Source organism: Echeneis naucrates, chromosome 20, assembly GCF_900963305.1.
Source record: "Echeneis naucrates chromosome 20, fEcheNa1.1, whole genome shotgun sequence".
Classification (NCBI taxonomy): domain Eukaryota; kingdom Metazoa; phylum Chordata; class Actinopteri; order Carangiformes; family Echeneidae; genus Echeneis; species Echeneis naucrates.
This window is the reverse complement of record NC_042530.1, coordinates 1,346,565-1,363,580: the sequence shown is the minus strand read 5'-3', so window position 1 is coordinate 1,363,580 and position 17,016 is coordinate 1,346,565. Positions and strand designations below refer to the sequence as shown.

Sequence of the window (17,016 nt, the reverse complement as noted above, 5' to 3'; positions counted from 1 at the left end):
CCTCAGCTTCTATCTCAACTTATTAGTTTACCAATTAAACCAGAGCTGACTACTTTTTGCCCAGCGCCGTTATTAAGGTGTCAGTAAAATGCTGTTAGATATGCCTTTAGTTGGAATATTGAAGAAGTCCAGAGGCAGGAAACAGAGGAGGGAAGATTTGTGACATTTTGGCCATTAGCCCTTTTTAATGGGAAAAAAAAAAAAATCCAGCGACATTAAAAACTGTCAAAAACTGTCAGTGAGTCCATTTCCCTCTGAGCTAAAACAACTTTTACTCCAAAATAATGAGAAAACCTAATTATTAAAACCGAAAAGGCAAATTATTTTTCTGTTTTATTTTCTGGATCTGACACCAAAAATCTGACATCATTTGTCTTCAATTAGATTTAAATTCTGTGGATTTTAACTTGAACAATGCTTTTGTTAATCAAATAAAGCCGTTTGACTTGATTTGATTAAATCCAGGGATGATGGAGAATCGTCATGTGTTGATGGTAAACAGCAGAAACAACTTTAAATAGTTTTGAATGTTTCCTTCAGTCCTGCCTGCTGCTCGCTGAGGCCAGCAAGTGTTAACCAAATTTGTCGGTGGCGGTGGATTAAAGGGCAAAAGCTCAATGTAAAAATAACCCCCACCCCTTCCTTCACACATCCTCCTCAAAATGATCAGTTTTGTTTAGAAGATCGCCCAAAAAAGAAAAAAGTGAAACTCTGTGTGACAAATTGGATTTGGCACACGGTGAATTGGAGATCCGGGACTGTTAGCAGCAAATGGAAAAAGAGCGCAGGGACTGTTGATGGGGGCTTGAAGTGAGAACGGGCAAATATGAAGTGCTTGTCGAATCAGGGCTGGATCAGGATGTCGGCTTGTTGTGGTTGCCTTGATGGAGTTCTCATTGAGCTGCCGGTCCAGGAATCCCCAGCAGGACTGTTTGTTTTCCAGCTCTGTGTACTTCCGTCAGACTTTGCAGATTGAGCATAAGAGGATGTGACCTCTTCCAGGTGTTCGGTTAAATAAACCAATCCATACGAGGCTCATGCTGACTTTATAAATGATCAAATATATCCTTCATGCTTCCTCGCGGTGTAAGTTCCGGATTCATTTCTCGTTCTCATACGAAATGTCCCAAGTCATTTGTCTGCAGTTGGGCTTTGATAAGTTTATAAAATATGAGTCCAGCTTTAAATTACTTTTTTCACAACACAATGCATGGAGACATTTTCCCATATACATCAATACAATCCGACTTAGGCATTTCACATTAAAGTTGGACTCACTATGAAGGCATTAAGGCGTTAGTTTTGGAAGAAAGGTGAATTTGCTGTTTGACTGAGCTGCTCACCTTCAGTTCGGTCCTGACTCACCTTGTCATTCTGAGACTGAACAACACTGAGACAAAAGTTGTGAAGCTGACGGAAGTCGTATCATGTAGAGAACCAACGTTTGTCAAAGCATGAACTGAAAACTCCCAAATCCTTTAACGCCTGGTTGGTCGTGTGCAGCGCAGAGCCGACAATTAATCCTAATAATGCCGAGGTTAGCAGCTTCCCTTCGGCGCCGTTAGCACACATGAATTTACCTAATCCGCTCCGGTCCATTTGGAACCACTTGGGAGGGAAGTCTGCAGGTTTCTACTCGACCCGTTCCAGTGAGTGAAATCCGCAGGTGGAGCATCGGGTTTGGATTAAACATTTAAACTCTGCACACAGTCATCCATCCCTGGAGACTCCTTCCGACCACGCCGGAAGCCGCGGACTCTCTCGTCACGCACACATGCAGACCCATCTGTGCTGCAACATCAGCAGCATTTAGAGAAAAGGGAGCCTGCGTGCTTCAGATGCACTTCAGCAGCAGCTTTCAGTGAACGTCCAGCAGTTTGCTGCAGAACTCCTTCATCATACTTTACAAACAACCAGACGCGGCCTGGAAGCAGCAGAAGGGCAGACTCAGCTTCTGACCCCCGACCCCCCAGGGATGAGGGAGCCGGGGCGTGGAGGGCCGTGCTTCAGGCTGCGCCATCTCTAAGATGGATGGAAAACGGGCGTTTTCATATTCAGGCCAGCAAGTCGACCTGCGCTCGATGCATCACAGGAGCTGCCAGCATGCATCAGTCATCTGCACGCTTCATGGATGGAGGGGCAGCTGCCTCCGTCTGGGGGGGTGGACCTGCTGCTCTGATAGCCCCACAAATCCAGATTAGTTTCAAATAGACGTTTCCCCAACAGATGTGCCAGTTTCACATCAAACTGGCAAAAAGGAGGAACAAATCTTTGAATGGAAGGAGTAAGCAGATATTAAGTTAAAAATCCAAACTTGTCGGAACGAGAAAAACAACCTTCCTCTCTCTGTGAACACAAAGCTGCCGCTCACACCACCTTTAATCTTGTTGCTCAAGAGGGCTGACCTTTGACCTTTGTCAACAGGAGTGAAATGACATTATCACCAAATGGCGGCGTTTTGAACTTTGCTGACGTAGTTTGGAATTCATCTGAGAGGTTTCGGTCTCACGTTGTTTTTCCTCGTGGTGAACCCCACCCACCCGCCGGGCCCTCCGTCCCTCCGTCCCTCCGTCCCTCCATGAGTGTAACAAGTCCTGCTCGTACCTTCACCACCTCCACATCGACCTTCTGAAGCGGCCTCATCCCGGCAAGGGGAGTAGAGCGAAGCTTGTCTTCACCTCTGACTCCTCTTCGGCCGTCGGTGTGGGGTGGGGGGGTCGTCCTCTTCGTGCTGCGGGCCTCTCTTTTCTTCTGCCTTCAAGATCCCGATCAAGGGCACGTTTCAGGATGAAGGTGGACGACGGCAGCGTGATACATATTCCCAGGGTTTGTTTTGAGCCGAGTTTGACCTCCTTTAATCCGTCATGCCACCTCTCCACCCCCCAGCAGTATTTATTAAGGCTGACAGGCGTAAACAGATCGATGAGCTTGGAGCAGGTAGAAACGGAGCTGCAAATAGGGTCAAATAGCAGCCGCTGGAAACGACCAGAAACACAAACTGAAATGACGTTTAAATCAGTCTGTTTGTTTCTTATTAAAAACTTGTTGTGAATTTAAAGACAGCATTTAAATCTTCAACTTGGTTTTCATTTGTTGGGCTTAATTCAATTATTTAATTTCATACCTGTGGTCCAGTTTTCCATGAATAATAATAATATTTAACTCAATTATTTTACAGAGTTATTTCAAATGTTTCTTTTCTTTTGAACCTCTCTCATGATTGTAGTTTATTTTCTTCAGATTTTCTGTCTAGGAGCAGAAAAGCCGAACTAATGCTCGTGTTTTTGAGCCAGTTTTGATTTATTTTTTCCCTCCTTTGGTGGATTTCTCTCTTATCTTGAAAGCCGTGCTCGCAGGCTATTAGCTGTATCTGTTCTCTCTTGTTGTGCCGTCTGATCAAAGGATAATTACAGGCTTTGTCTGGCAGTCTTGAAATAGTTTCTTTCTTACAGGAGGAAACTCATAAAAATGCACATTCCCTGCATTCCAGCAGAAAGAGCTGCTCATCAGAGAGACCAAAGCAGAGACACTCAATAGAGTCGTCTCATCTGTTTGTTTCATTTCTTTTTAATACGTATTGCTGGACTTCCATGGGCCCGTGTTTGATCCTCGGTGCAGTAAATTGCAGGACGTTGACACCAGAACATACATCACATTTTGTCCCTGGGGGGGTCTTTATGGATCCAGGCCTTTAAATTCCTCCTATCATGTCTACACGTCATTTAAAACTGGCCTCTGATGGATGAATAAAAAGTTAAGAGCCATCGCTCCGGTGCTGTAGGGGGTAAAATTTATGCCCTGTTCTTGTTTCATCAGCCAGAACAGATGAACTTTATTTATTTCAGGTCCTGATTTAAAGGTGACAGAATCAAGCTGCTCTATTCCAACAATAAAAAACGTCACAAAGCCCCAGAATGATTTATATCAGAGCCGTGAAGACGAAGGCACACACTGAGCAGGAGTCGGCGTCAGTGCGTTCAAGAAAATGTTGACGCTTGTGTTTAACCTTCACCTCCTTTTTGGAGCCAAAACTTCCACATTCAGTTAAAATGGATTTGACTGAAGGTTGGTGTCTCCAGAATAGTCAGTAAACTGGGATTGTAACATCTGTGACCACACTTGACTTTTTTGAGAGATTCCTAACCGGGGTGAAGGGAACTGAGTCTGTCGTGTCTAAAGCTGCAACAAATTCAACTTGTTTTTCCAGAAACACTGTGTGGGTTACTTTGGATGATCCACAGACAGCTTTTACTGGCACGACTACTAAAGAAACACCAGCCTGTGGATTAGCCGAAGTAAAAGGGACACATTTTTACACTTCCACGTCGTTTTTTAAATGATTTTTTGTTGGGTTTTTTTTTTTTTGGTAACGCTTCGAACAGTACAAACACGACGAGTTCCAATCTGCCATTAATCCATTCCCTTCTGCGTGATGCACCAGTTTCCTCCCACAGTCCTCTTTGGATGGCTGCCTGGGATCCACTCCAGCCACTTTGCAAACCTGCACGACGCGAGCAGGCGGATGTGATGGATGGGTGAGAAAAGGCGACGCGGATTATATCAAATGCTCCCTTTCTGATTTGAGGTCAATGACACTCGAAAACGTTCGGTATGACTCCAAACATAGTCCTTGCGGGCGATGCTGTTGAAATCTTTCCAGCGGCCTGAGGTGGGAACAGACAGGCGGGCGGGCAGGCTGGTGACTTTGACGGTGGGGGGGATTTAGTGAAAATGGCTGGCCCAGCGCTTTCTCCACATCTGATGGATTAGACAAGCTGGAGCAGAGCTGGGAAGGAAAGCGGCCCGACTCACTCTGAGCAAGCCTCACTGCATGGTTCATTTCAACAGGGAATGAAAGAAACAAGTTGTGTGTGTGTGTGTGTGTGTGTGTCTGCATAATTTTGCTTGTCTGCTTTTATGATTGTGAGCATAAAAAATGCACCGCTTGCAGAATTTGGCTCGCAGGCCTGTGTGATGATGGCACAATAAAGGTTTCTACAGTCAATACTCCGGTATGGGCCAATAATTTGCACAGGGCCATGCATCGCTGGGAACTATCTGAATCAATAAGCGGGTAAATAAATTAAAGCGGCGGTGGGACAGTCGACGGGGAAATGCAGCACCAAATGGCAAAAAATGTCAGCGAAATGGAGTAAGCAAAAAGCTTCGCTCCTCAGCCGCCGCCGACCAAATTAATTTCAGTTTACGTCTCTTTGAAATATCAAAGAAGGCACCACGCAGTTAAAAGTGGAGGGAACAAACTAAAGCCAGAAAAATATGCTAATATGAGTTTCCACCACCTGCAGCAAACATCGATCCCGCCACCTGCTATCGTTTCTTTTCACAACTGACGGTAAATAATCTCTGCCCCTAATCCAATTAAGAAACTATTTCATTGAGGATGAAGCGTTTTGCCAGTGAATAAACTCCTATAAACACCCCGCCGGGACCGCCAGGATCAATAGGTATCTTTATTGGGTTTGTAGAACTTTGAAGCCAAAAACGAGAGAGGACGTGGAAACGTGACAGAAGGAAAATCCATACCATGCATCAGGAAAGATAACGGCCTTTCCATCTTCTAACTGGAAAATTAGGAGAAAATTAGCACAAACAAACAAACAAAGCAGTGAAATGCAGTGTTGGCGATGAGAAGCCGGTGGGAGAGGTAGCAGGTCGGGAGGAGGTTACCTTCCTCTGCTGAGGACAGAAAACAGTGACGGAAATAAATGAGAAATAGATGAGAAACCCAGTTTGGAAAATTGAGCCCCCGCAGCATCAGTCTAATTAAACAGCTCACATCAGCCCTGTGACGCTAAAAGTGTCAGATCATCAAAGTCACCAGGACCCGTGATGTTGGATCAACCAATCAACAACAGTTTTAATTAGTTCTGTGTTTGATTCACTATAAAAAAAAAAAAAAAAAATGAGCATTTTGGCAGCGTCTCCTGAAGTTGTCCCTGACAGTTGGGACATTCGCCTTCAAAAAAATAAATAAAATAAATCAGCAACAAATCAGCGGGCCGGCTGATGGAGTCATCTGCAGGGACTCAGTGATGATCTTCTCAGGATGAAGCTCAGCTCTGCTGCGGTCTGCACGTCCAAACAGTCTGACGGCACGACAAGCCGTCCGATAGCCGAGGTGTCAGTTTGTTAATGGTGAGCTGGAGCTTTTTCTTCCTGAAGGACTGTCTAGCGTGTCGGAATAAATGCGCAGATCTTTTCGTGCTTTCAGGAAACTCTTCATGCAGCTCTAATGTTCATTTGGCAGCTCGTCCTTCAGCTCTGCAGGCTAAATTTGGTCACTGACTGCATCGAGGCAGATGTTGGTTCTCTCCATCAGGCGGCTTCCGATTGAAATAACACTGTTCACATTGATGTAAATGTGTTTTTGACGTCTCAAAGAAACCATGACAGATCTCAGTAATACATATGTTCATTTGGAAAATGCCTACTGGGCCATTTTTCCAAAGGGAGTCGCTCTAAATGGTCGTCGGACAGAACGAAGGTAAAGGCTCTTTGGTGTTGACTTCCCTTTTCCGGACCTGAAGTTCATTCATGGTTGCATCATGTCATCCTCTGCCTCCACTGCATCGGCAATTCTTCTCTTATATTCAAACTCCGAATTAAGCCCTCTCTTTTGGGAATCCCTGCTCTCATTGACATCCCACCTCGAAGATGAGAACAGGCCGATGGGCACGCAGAGACAGATGAGCAGGGAAACAAAGAAGAGAAGCACCTATTAAATCAGTAATTAAGTCAGAGCTGCCGAGTCAATCCGGGAGGTAAATTCAAGGAGAATCTTGGGGCACAAGCTGCAACCGGAGTGTCAACCGGCTTGATTAAATCCTTAAAGTGTGATTGCACAGGGGAACGGGGGCTATTGTTGGCGTCAGAAAGGGGTTTCCAGGAGTGGAGCGATGAATGGCTGTACAGACCTCAGGTGATGCAGCTGAGGGAGGAAGGAAGCCGGTCTGAGCTCCACTCAGAGCAAACAATCCTCAAAGAAGAACACGTTCAGAAAGAGCTGAGTGCTCGCCGCTGATAAACCGCACCATCTGTTGTTTATACCCCGTCGTTACCTTGTGGGCATCCTCTGTGACGAATATGAGCCAAACACATGGGAGCCACAATATCCAATTATAAAGCTTATTTTTCCTCTTTTACTGCCCCCCCCCTTTCTGATGAGCTCCCAAACTTTTGGGCACAACTTCTCACGTTTGTTTGTCACAACAGATGCGCCTGTCAGGACGAAGGGAAGAAGTCGGCTGCTGGAGGAGGTTCAGGATCTGTTTGGTCTGTTTGGCCATCTGCCCCGCACAGGTCAAAGGTCACAGCCCCTCAGGGGAGTAACCACGGACGCACCCTGACAGAGGAGAACATGTGGAACTAGCTTCGTCAGTTTGATAAAATACAAACAGTGAAGTTAACTAATAAAAAAAAAGAAGCTTTTTCAGGCACTAAAATGTGAAATCTTACTAACTTCGTTCCACAGGTGTCGGCCTCAGGACAAAAATTTAAATTAAAATTAAATGTCTTGCTCTGAACCAACCCAGGAACACGTTAACTGAGAATAAACATCTTCCTGACGGATTCATGAGGTCAGCTGACTCACTGCACCGTATGCACTTTATTTCACACATGGATGGCGTCCCATTAAGAGCACACGGCGATGATCGGTGCAGGTTCCGAATCGAAAACATACAAACTGCACATCTCTTGTCTTCATTAACCTTAACCTCTGCTGTGCATGCTGGGTAAAGCAGGCTCTCCTCTATAATCCTTTAACATATTTAAGTTTTCAGGTGCCTGACACGCTGTAGGAGCCGTTTCTGAAAAATTGATATTGCTTTTATTCACTCCGTTGCACACTGTCACCCAACGCTGCCTCCTACAAATGGGAACCATAACTTTTTTTTTTTTTAGCTCTCCCAGCAGGAGGAAAAGAAGTCTCATCTGCTCCCGGGCTTAAACGGATGACAGTCCCGAAAGCTGATGCCAGGAATCCGTGATACATCCTCGAGAGCGCTCACATAATACAGTGATACAAGAAAATAGTACCTGCGACAACCCGAGGGAGTGTAAAGCAGCCATCCATCATGAATTAGATCAGATTTACAGTTTAAATCTTATCTGAGCCTTTGGAGGATAAATTAAAAAAGCACGTTAACTGTGAACACATTTTCTCACATAAACAAGCTGCATGGAAAAAAAGGCTAGACACATTTTAACGTCTCAGTTTGTCGGCTCTGAAAACAATATGGACACTTGAAAAGTTCACCTTGTTTTTGTCTTATTTTGTGGAAACGGTTTATGTAGCGTGTCGCTTCATCACCAACTGTGCATCAGTAAAAATCAAACATTGAGCTCCTCCGGTAATCCATCCAGAAAGGACACAGACAGACTCAAACCGATGACGGCAGGAAGCTGAAATCAGCAAAGGTGATAAAACGTGACGGTGGATTTCAAGCCTGAATGAAGATTTCACATCGAGCCAGCAGTGATTATCACTAAACGTTTTCAGATAGTAAAGATGGAGTTTTTATTTCTGGATGAAGTGTGACATTCAAAGAGCTCTGAGACAAACCTGATTTCACGGTGAGAACTATGCAAGTGTGAATCTGAGAGGAGTTAAAAAGCCATTTACAAACAATTTAAAATCAATCATTCCACTGTCCAATCAATAATCATAAATGTTCCAAACCTGACTAGAGCAGTATGTCCCAGCGTATTCAACCACGAAGCTAACATTAAGATACTCAAACACATTTCTAAGAACGCCATGAGCACCTTGAGGAAGTAAAATGACTCTCTTGCAACAACCAACGTTCAAAGTGTGCGAATCAACAGTTCCAAGGTCACTTAAACAGCCTACACAGGACATCAGGAGAGATGAACCCCCTGCACTCATAAGAGAATATTAAATGCACAATTCAAGTCTTCCAGTATGAAGAAGTGGACTGCTGCTAGATTGCTCCGTGGCCAAATGAGTCATTTACAATGCCAGAGGTCATGTTTGCCAAAAAACAAACTCTAACCTTAAACAGCAGAACCTCAAACTGCCTGTCAAAGAGCTGAAACCGAATCAAAAATGCATCTCAGTGTAGCACCTTTAACCTTAATGGAGGAAGCACACCACGTTCAGAAAGTTGAACTGTGACTGGAGAAAGACACAGAACAGAGCTCCTTCACATAAAAATAAAACATATCAGAAGATGGAGCATTTCCATTTCTATTGTGTCCATATTCTGCATTTTCATTACCAGTGTCACACTTAGAGTAAGTTTTATTTTAACATAATTCTTCTTCATGAACTTTCTCTATGAGCAGTATTTATATTTTAAACAGCTTTGATATTTATCTTTTAAACTATAAATAAACTGAATCAATTCACTCTTTTTAAATCGAGTATTTAAACAACCACAGTGAAATAAATCACATTATGTACACAGTAAAATAGATCAGAACAGCTGACATCAACAAGCTAAGTCAGTGATGTAGCCTGTTAGCATGTAGCACTGCTCTTACCGGAGTCCAACAGAGGCCTTACAAGGTCGAAGCGGCTCCTCTCTGTGTCTCCACAGCTCTTCAGACTCTCTCCTAATAAACAAAACATTCATCAATACACCACGTTGATGTTAATCATTAGTTGGCGAGGTTTATATCACGTTGCTTACCCAGGTTCAGTTGGAGAAACAACTTTTCCTTCATAAATTAGACAGAAGTCAGTGTCGGGGTTTTCCATACCAAGCTGTGTGTTAATCAGAAGCAGATGAGCATTAAATGTCAAAAAACTGTCATGGACACACAGCTGTGACATTATTTGATGTAGTGTCAAGATAGAGCATACCTGCAACTGAACTTTTTCACCAATCGATGTTACGGTTCATGAGAAGATCATTTTAAAGGATTCTCTTCACATCTTAAAAATGGGCGCGTTCATTTGACTGATCAGACTGTATTTTTTCACATTTGGAGTACCTTGTCAGTGAGGCCTTGCCATTGTGCACAAGAACTCTCTCAACGATTGTTGCAACAGTGCGTGACATTGGCTCATTTGCATATTAATGAGTAAAGGAAGCAAATTGATTGGCTTGTGGCGGCCATGTTTTTTGATGTACCATCTTCTGCATCCCAATTTAGGTCGTCAATGTCGTTTTTGCTGAAATCAACATTTGGTCAGTTGAACCTGTATACCAAGTTTGGTGGCTTTTGGTCAAAGGGGCCAAGGGTTAGGGTTAGACTAACTTTGATCCAAAATGGCTGCCAGGTCATGTGACCTATGGACGCTACAACCCCACCACATTTGCTGACTATTCAATGTGCAGTCTGAGTTTTATGGGCAGAAGAAGAAAAGCGGCAGGAAAAAATTTAAATAATAATAATCTGAGCAGAAACAATGTGAGAAGGAGATCTGTTTGGTTTAACTGGCCACACCCCATTCTAGTTGTTGAGTGTATTGAATTGTATGGGAAAATGGCAGCACCTATCCCATATGGTCTAGCGGTGAGGATTCCTGGTTTTCACCCAGGCGGCCCGGGTTCGACTCCCGGTATGGGAACTGCATTTATGCCATTCAACACTAAATTTAATACAGATCATCACTCCACCTTCTCCTTCAACCAAGATGGCCAACAAACAAATATGGAGCCCACTATCACTCCACTCACATCATCTGGTGTGAAGTTCAGAGGTTTAAACGGTCACTGAGGTAGAAAGAGTGTGAGTCCATGATGAGCAGCTGCTGCTGAGCCGTAGATGTGTTTTTCTGCTGCATTTGGCCCCCGGAGAGCGTTAATTACCTCTATGACACCCTATCAATAAATATTTGAGGAGAAAAGAGGTTCCTGAGGGTAAACAGAGAAAAACTGCTCTGTGGAGTTCACTCAGCTGTGAAATACAGGACTCCAACGAACAAAGCTAACGGGGAATGAGCTTGTTAAAAATAGAAACATTTCTTTTTTTTTTTTTTTTTGGTCATCTGTGTTTGAATCCACAACGCCCCGAAAAAAGAATCAATGAAAACACAAACAAACTGCTGGTTCAGATTCAGAGCGTTTGCTTTAATAGTTCACCAAAAACAGCTGCTGTTCGTGTCGTCACGTCGACACCAAACAGGAAACTACGACAGGAACTTCACGGCATTTCACAAACACACAGGCACGGAAATGAAAAGCCTCCTTTCTACACGTCTCTAGTCATCACTCCAATATTTATTTTTTTTAGTTTTTTTTTTTTTAGTTTGTGTAAAAATGTTGTACAGGGCAGTTTTCTGAATTTCAAAAACAATGATGAACAGATTAGCAGGAAGGAGATTCAGAGGCGGAATACTCTTAAAAATTACAGGCATTGATTGATGGAAAGCTGAATGTGATCAGGTGGTTAAAAATCTTTACTGAAGCCTCGACGTGACCACACGTGCCAAAAAAGTGCAAATCGAACCCTTTGCATTCTTCACCTATTGTGCATAACATTTTTACAGTATTTGTCTCCAAATATTTGGATTAATAAACGTCAGAACTGATCACCTCTACATGAGTCATCACATTAGATATTGTGCAAACAGTACAAGCGTGAAAGGGAGAACAAACAAAGAGAGGTGGCGCCTCGTTGGTGATGGATTGGCGAAGGGAAACGACCGATGAGAGGTTCATTTATCACGGATGAATTCGGACCTGTGTGGATAATCACCAAGAGCGTGTTGCAGCTGTTGGATCCCAGAATAATTAGAAATTATCTAGCACAGCCATGAGTGCTGTTATTGGTATTGATGGAAGTGATTAAAATTGGGAGGCAAATTATATTTCTTTTTCAGAAATGTATTCTTTTTAATAATCGTTATTAAATGTCGTTCCCATTCGGTGGTTGAAACTGATCTTTCTGTCTTTAAACAACAAACTGATCTATAGTTTGGCATTTCACATGCAAATTTGTACTCGAGTTTCTCCTCTGATTTTTGGTTTGGTAGAAAACTGCTGCAGATCCTCTTTTTTACTTTTCTGTCAGTATCACAGCCACATTTTGTGTCTCACGTTGTGCGATGTTCTGTACTTGTTGGTGCAAAAGCTCATAAGGACAGTTCAGACTGTTTCTGCCAAACGTGAGAAATAAGGAAAGCAGCACTTCAACCTCACCTGTCCAGCGTTGATCAACAGCAAAGACGTTAACGTTTGAAATCACGCCAGTAAATGTTTATTGCTTATAACTAACGGCTCAACACTTTAAGTCACAATTAAAAGCACAAGATGCCAAAAATTATTCACAGACCTCTTAATTTGACAGGATTTCCTTTACCTTCTGGGGTGAAGTCGCTGCTTTTCCATGCTTTTCCTGAAGAATATTCACGGGCAGGAAGCCTCGAGCTGTAAAATGGTTTCCAGACGGTTCTCCCAAAAAAACAAAACAAAAAGGAAACTCTGACTTTTCTTATTTTTAGCAGAGAGGAACTGTTAAACTTTGGTTTAAGGTGAAGGAATCATATTTATATAAGATCAGAGGAGATAAAAAAAAAAACGGCTGATGAAAAGCATTAAAGAAATGTTCCTTTAATTGTGTTATTGGATCCTCTATAATTTGGATGAATATATTTATATAGAATACTTTCTTTAAATACCAAATGCACAGACAGAGCTCCCTAATCTCAGATCAAAAGCTGAACGCGTGAACGACAAGAAAATCATCAGAAAAACCCCAAAAAATGACAATCCTTCTGTACAAGACGAGGCAGCTGTACAAAAAGAGTTCACCCTGTTTGTGCGCGCGGTGCCGAAACAGTAAACACACAAACACATGAAAAGCATCCATCTCTCCGGCTGCCCACACCTGACCCGTCACTGAGCCCTTACCCGCACACGTATCCACACAACATCACACTGCGGAGCTCGTATCACAGTTCTAAAAGGGAGCTTTTAAGTGAGCGTGGGCTGCCGGTGAAGGCTCGGTCTGACCCGGACGGACGGTCTCAAGGAGGTCGGGGTGAAAAGAAAACCGATGAGTAAATAACCGCTGAAGTATCGGTGGGAAAAAAGAAGCACAACAAAGAAAAAAAAAATCTTATTGAAAGGAATGTTTTGACATTTAGGCTCATTGGCCATCTGGGCTTGAATTGGAGCCGGGATGCTTTTTACGTTTTTAATTTGTAATAAAGACCTGAAGCAAAAATCGATCCACTCCATCATCCTGATCTAAACGCTCACATTAATGTGAGCTTATCTCGTTTGAATCAACTGGAGAAAACATTCAACTCTTCCACCTTCATCTCCCTGGAAAAGCAAAATTATGATTCAGAAGAGCTACAAGAGAAAACATTAAAGATTGTCCTTCATTTCCTCCTCATTATTTCATTTAGCAGCATCCTGGTGGAAGGCTGACATGAAAAAGAAACCCAGTGAATCGGATATTAAACTGAATCAGCGCTTACTGAGATATTTCCAATCAACTAATCAATCAAATGGAAGCATTTGTTGTGAAAGCCTGCAGCCCCCCTCGTGTTCATTCTGAACCATCTTCTGGCACGAATGAAGTCTACAATCAAAGTTTTTGCATTTTTCTTTTAACTACGTGGAACCGTTACATCAACAGGTGGTGTGACTGACAGAAAGAAGGAAATGAAAGCTGTTTGTCTTTTGTTGTTTGTTTTGTTTTGTTGATGATGCAGACGTGGATCCTGCAGCAGCATCAGAAGATGGAGAGCAGCCAAGTCCGAAGTGTCTGACTGCGGCACCGGCTGGAGACGCCACACTCCACTCCTCTAATCAACAAACTACTTCTACAAACCGCAGACTAAGCAGGCGCTCCGTCCAGCTGAGGGCGAGCGAGGGCTTGACTAGTCCTCAGCCAGAAACAAATCAGCTGGTAAACCCCCCCCCAAAAGAAAAAAAAAACAAAACAGGAAGGGGAAGGTTGTTTTTTATATTTCCGCTCAAATTTCAGTCTCCCAGTTAATAAAGAAAAGGGATCATTTGTGAATCTCCATTCTCGCCTTCGTCTTCCTCATGTGTCGCTCTTCGCTGCTCTGGAGTTTCCTTGGATGCCCCATGATGTCAGTTCAGCCCCCTCTCCTCAGCAAAGCCCTGCCCTGAGGGGAGGCAGAGCTAAAGGGGGGGGGTGGGAGGGGTCCGCGGCGGTCCGAGCGGCCTCCCGCTGCCCTCAGCCACAGGAGATAACGGTGAAGCGTTTGGAGATGCAGGACATGTTGTGCAGCACGATGCCCAGGAGGAAGAGCAGCACGCACGCCACCAGGATCACCGTGCAAACGCCGGACCACGTGGAGCCCTTCCCGCCCCCTCCCACTGGCCCGGTAACCCTCCTCTCGCCCTCACCGCCGTCCAGCCCCACCCCCACGCCCTCCAGGCCCATCGCCAGGCCCAGAGGCTGCTGCTCAGGCACCGTCACCACTGTCACACCTTTCTGCTGGCCGCCAGGCATGAAGCGGCACCCCAGCTCCCCTGGCAGGCCGAGCGCCCGCTCTTTGGCGACGGGAAGAGGCAGCATGTAGCAACCGTTGCTAGGGAGGCGGATGAAGACAGGCGTGTGCTCGGAGGCATGAGGGATGGCGATAACAGTGATGATGTCCGGGTCGTCCGGGAGCTGGGAGACGGACAGGCCCGGCGGCAGCTTGGTGACGCCGCGGCACCAAGGACAACGAATCTCCTTCTGGCTGCTGCGCATCTGGGTCAAGCACACCGAGCAGCACGTGTGCCGGCAATCCAGGAGTTTGGGCCTCCGGCGCGGGCTGTAGTAGTTAAAGCAGATCTGGCATTCCAGAATTGAATCCTGGGAAAGCGTCTCCATTGTGACACAGACGGACGGGCGGGTTGGCTGGCAGATATTTTTAGAGAAAATCAGAGTCGTAAGAGCAGATCTTAGCAGAAAAGCTGATCGGCTCCGATGGCCGACGGTTCACCGCCAACAACGACTTCACGCCCTTCGGGTGTCGGCATGGTTATCCATCTGCAACAGAAGAGAGGAGAAAACAATCAGGACGACATCGAGCACTGATGTGACTTAATAAGCATGAAAGATGCTGAACTTGAGGGAGCGCCGTCCACTAACCCTTAAACGCCATGAATAAACCTCAATCTTTACGATGAACCCGACAATTAAATTACAAATTCTTCAAATCATCAAATCGAAGCACATGCACTCATCCCTCAGAAGAGCTGTAGTTTAATGGACCTACTTGGTTACTTTCTGCCATTATTTATCTTTAAAGGGACCAAACTTTCTGTAACGGCCCCCTTTTCCTCAGCTCCGAGTGAAGAAGAGGTCAAACTACAGCAACGCCTCGCCAACACTTTCATTATCATCTACATCCCGGCCAGCAGCTGACGGCGGCCGGGGGCCGGTTCATAGACCCCTCGCCTCGGTCTCTGTGTTAAGTATGGCTAATTCTCTTAACTGTCTCCTTCAGGCCACAGACTACATAAACAACTTCTTCCTCCTCCTCCTCTTCTTGCATAATCACGTCTACCATGTTAATCCATGCAGAAGCGGCGATAGTTTGCTTTTACAGATGATTAAACCCTGTCGAAATAGCACCGAGGAAACAATGAATACCAAACAGGGTCCTGTCGACTCTATATTTATTTATTTTATCTTTTCAGCCCAAAGTGTGAAAGCTGCTGAGGAGGGAAAACGACTAGATTTTTCTTTGCCTTTCTCTTGGCAGCCATCTCAGCCAAGCCGGTGTTCCTCCAGGCACGACTGGCAAGACAGCTTCAGCGAAAGGGGGAAGACAGATGGAGAGAAAAGAGGCTGACATGGAGAAAGGTGACCACAGATTGCCCTGCAAAACCATACATCTCAGTGCCGTATCAGAAACAAGATCTCGGGCAATTAAACTCTTCACGGCGCCCACGGGTGGGGGGGGGGGGGGGGGGCGGTGACACAGCAGTGACAGAGTAGAGCGTGCTCACACTGAGCATGCTTGGAGCAGTCAGTTCAGTCTGGTTCATTTGGACGAAAAGTTTGATTTCATTTGACTTTGGGAGCCGGTAAATAAAAGTGGAGTCCTTTAGGAAGTTTCACTGATGGAGCCATCGTACTGAGGAGAAGACCAGTATGAACAAGCTAGTTTAGATGCCCTTGTTGGTAACCTCGTCCTTCTGCTCCTTGTCGGGGTGGATTCCCAGGCCAGATGGGATACATAATCCCCCTCAGTCCATTCAAGGCCCACTCCGCGGTTTCCCCGAGGACGAATCCTGATCAGATGTCCGAGTTACTTGCTGGATTCCTTCAGGCTGAAGGAATTTTTCAACTGACTTTGAAAACCAGGACAGATTCAGTTTTCAGTGCTGAATTCAGTCCAGCCATTACTGATCCCACCAAGTCAATCAGGTTTTGGCAAATCTGAACAATCCACAGCGAATGCAGCGTCTTCATCCTGAGTCGGTACACAGCAGACAACAAACCCTTAAAAGGGAAAGCAAAAAGTCCTCAATGGAGTAATTCAGGTTTAAAAAACGTGTTTGTGTTGGGGTTACGTTGATGGGAAAGAAAAGCGGCTTCAGCAGAATAACAACTTGGAAGTATTGAATCCCTCCTCGGCCGTGTCTGGAGGCCTGAAACCTCTCTTTCCCTGGCTGACCTAGTTTCTCCACACCGTTACCGAGTAAAAAGGCGAAGGAAGGGGCGGAAACAATCCCAGCTGCTCTGTCAGGGAAGTGAGCAGAGAAGGAGACCTGCCCTTGAGGGGGCAAGTCAGTGGAGGGGGGGGGTTACTGAATCATTTTCCCAAAGATAAGGATTAGCTTTGATCTGACAGAAATGCTTTGTGGCTCAATATTCCCATAAACCCCGGCGCTCCCCACTGCCCTCCGTCCGGACTGTAACCTCTCCTCACCTGCATCTCCTCTCTGAGTGTGACAGTAACGCCACAAAATAACTCCAAACGGCGGTTAATAATAATGAAAATGGCTTTTTTTTTTTTTTTTTGTCAGGAATCAATCAGGAAAGTGGAATTGGAAACGATCACACTTTCATCAGCTCCCCTCCGTCTGATGTCAAAGAAGATTTTGA

The 17,016-nt window shown here is 44.8% G+C and overlaps 1 protein-coding gene, 1 long non-coding RNA gene and 1 other non-coding gene across 3 annotated transcripts in view; 1 reads left to right on the top strand and 2 right to left on the bottom strand.

Annotated features, from left to right (window-relative positions):
• The window catches only part of LOC115061017 (uncharacterized), a 34,915-nt gene extending 25,316 nt beyond the window's left edge, over positions 1-9,599 (bottom strand). Inside the window, exon 1 of the long non-coding RNA XR_003842309.1 lies at positions 9,526-9,599. This is a non-coding gene — a long non-coding RNA (uncharacterized LOC115061017). The remainder of the gene's footprint in view (positions 1-9,525) is intronic.
• An 887-nt stretch (positions 9,600-10,486) lies between these two features.
• On the top strand, positions 10,487-10,558 carry trnae-uuc (transfer RNA glutamic acid (anticodon UUC)). The gene has a single exon. It is a non-coding gene; the product is annotated as a tRNA-Glu (tRNA).
• Positions 10,559-11,184: 626 nt separating this feature from the next.
• rnf152 (ring finger protein 152) overlaps positions 11,185-17,016 on the bottom strand; it is a 34,033-nt gene continuing 28,201 nt past the window's right edge. Inside the window, exon 2 of the mRNA XM_029529240.1 lies at positions 11,185-14,949. Coding sequence (XP_029385100.1) covers positions 14,146-14,790 — 645 coding nt within the window. The 5' untranslated portion in view covers positions 14,791-14,949 and the 3' untranslated portion in view covers positions 11,185-14,145. The remainder of the gene's footprint in view (positions 14,950-17,016) is intronic.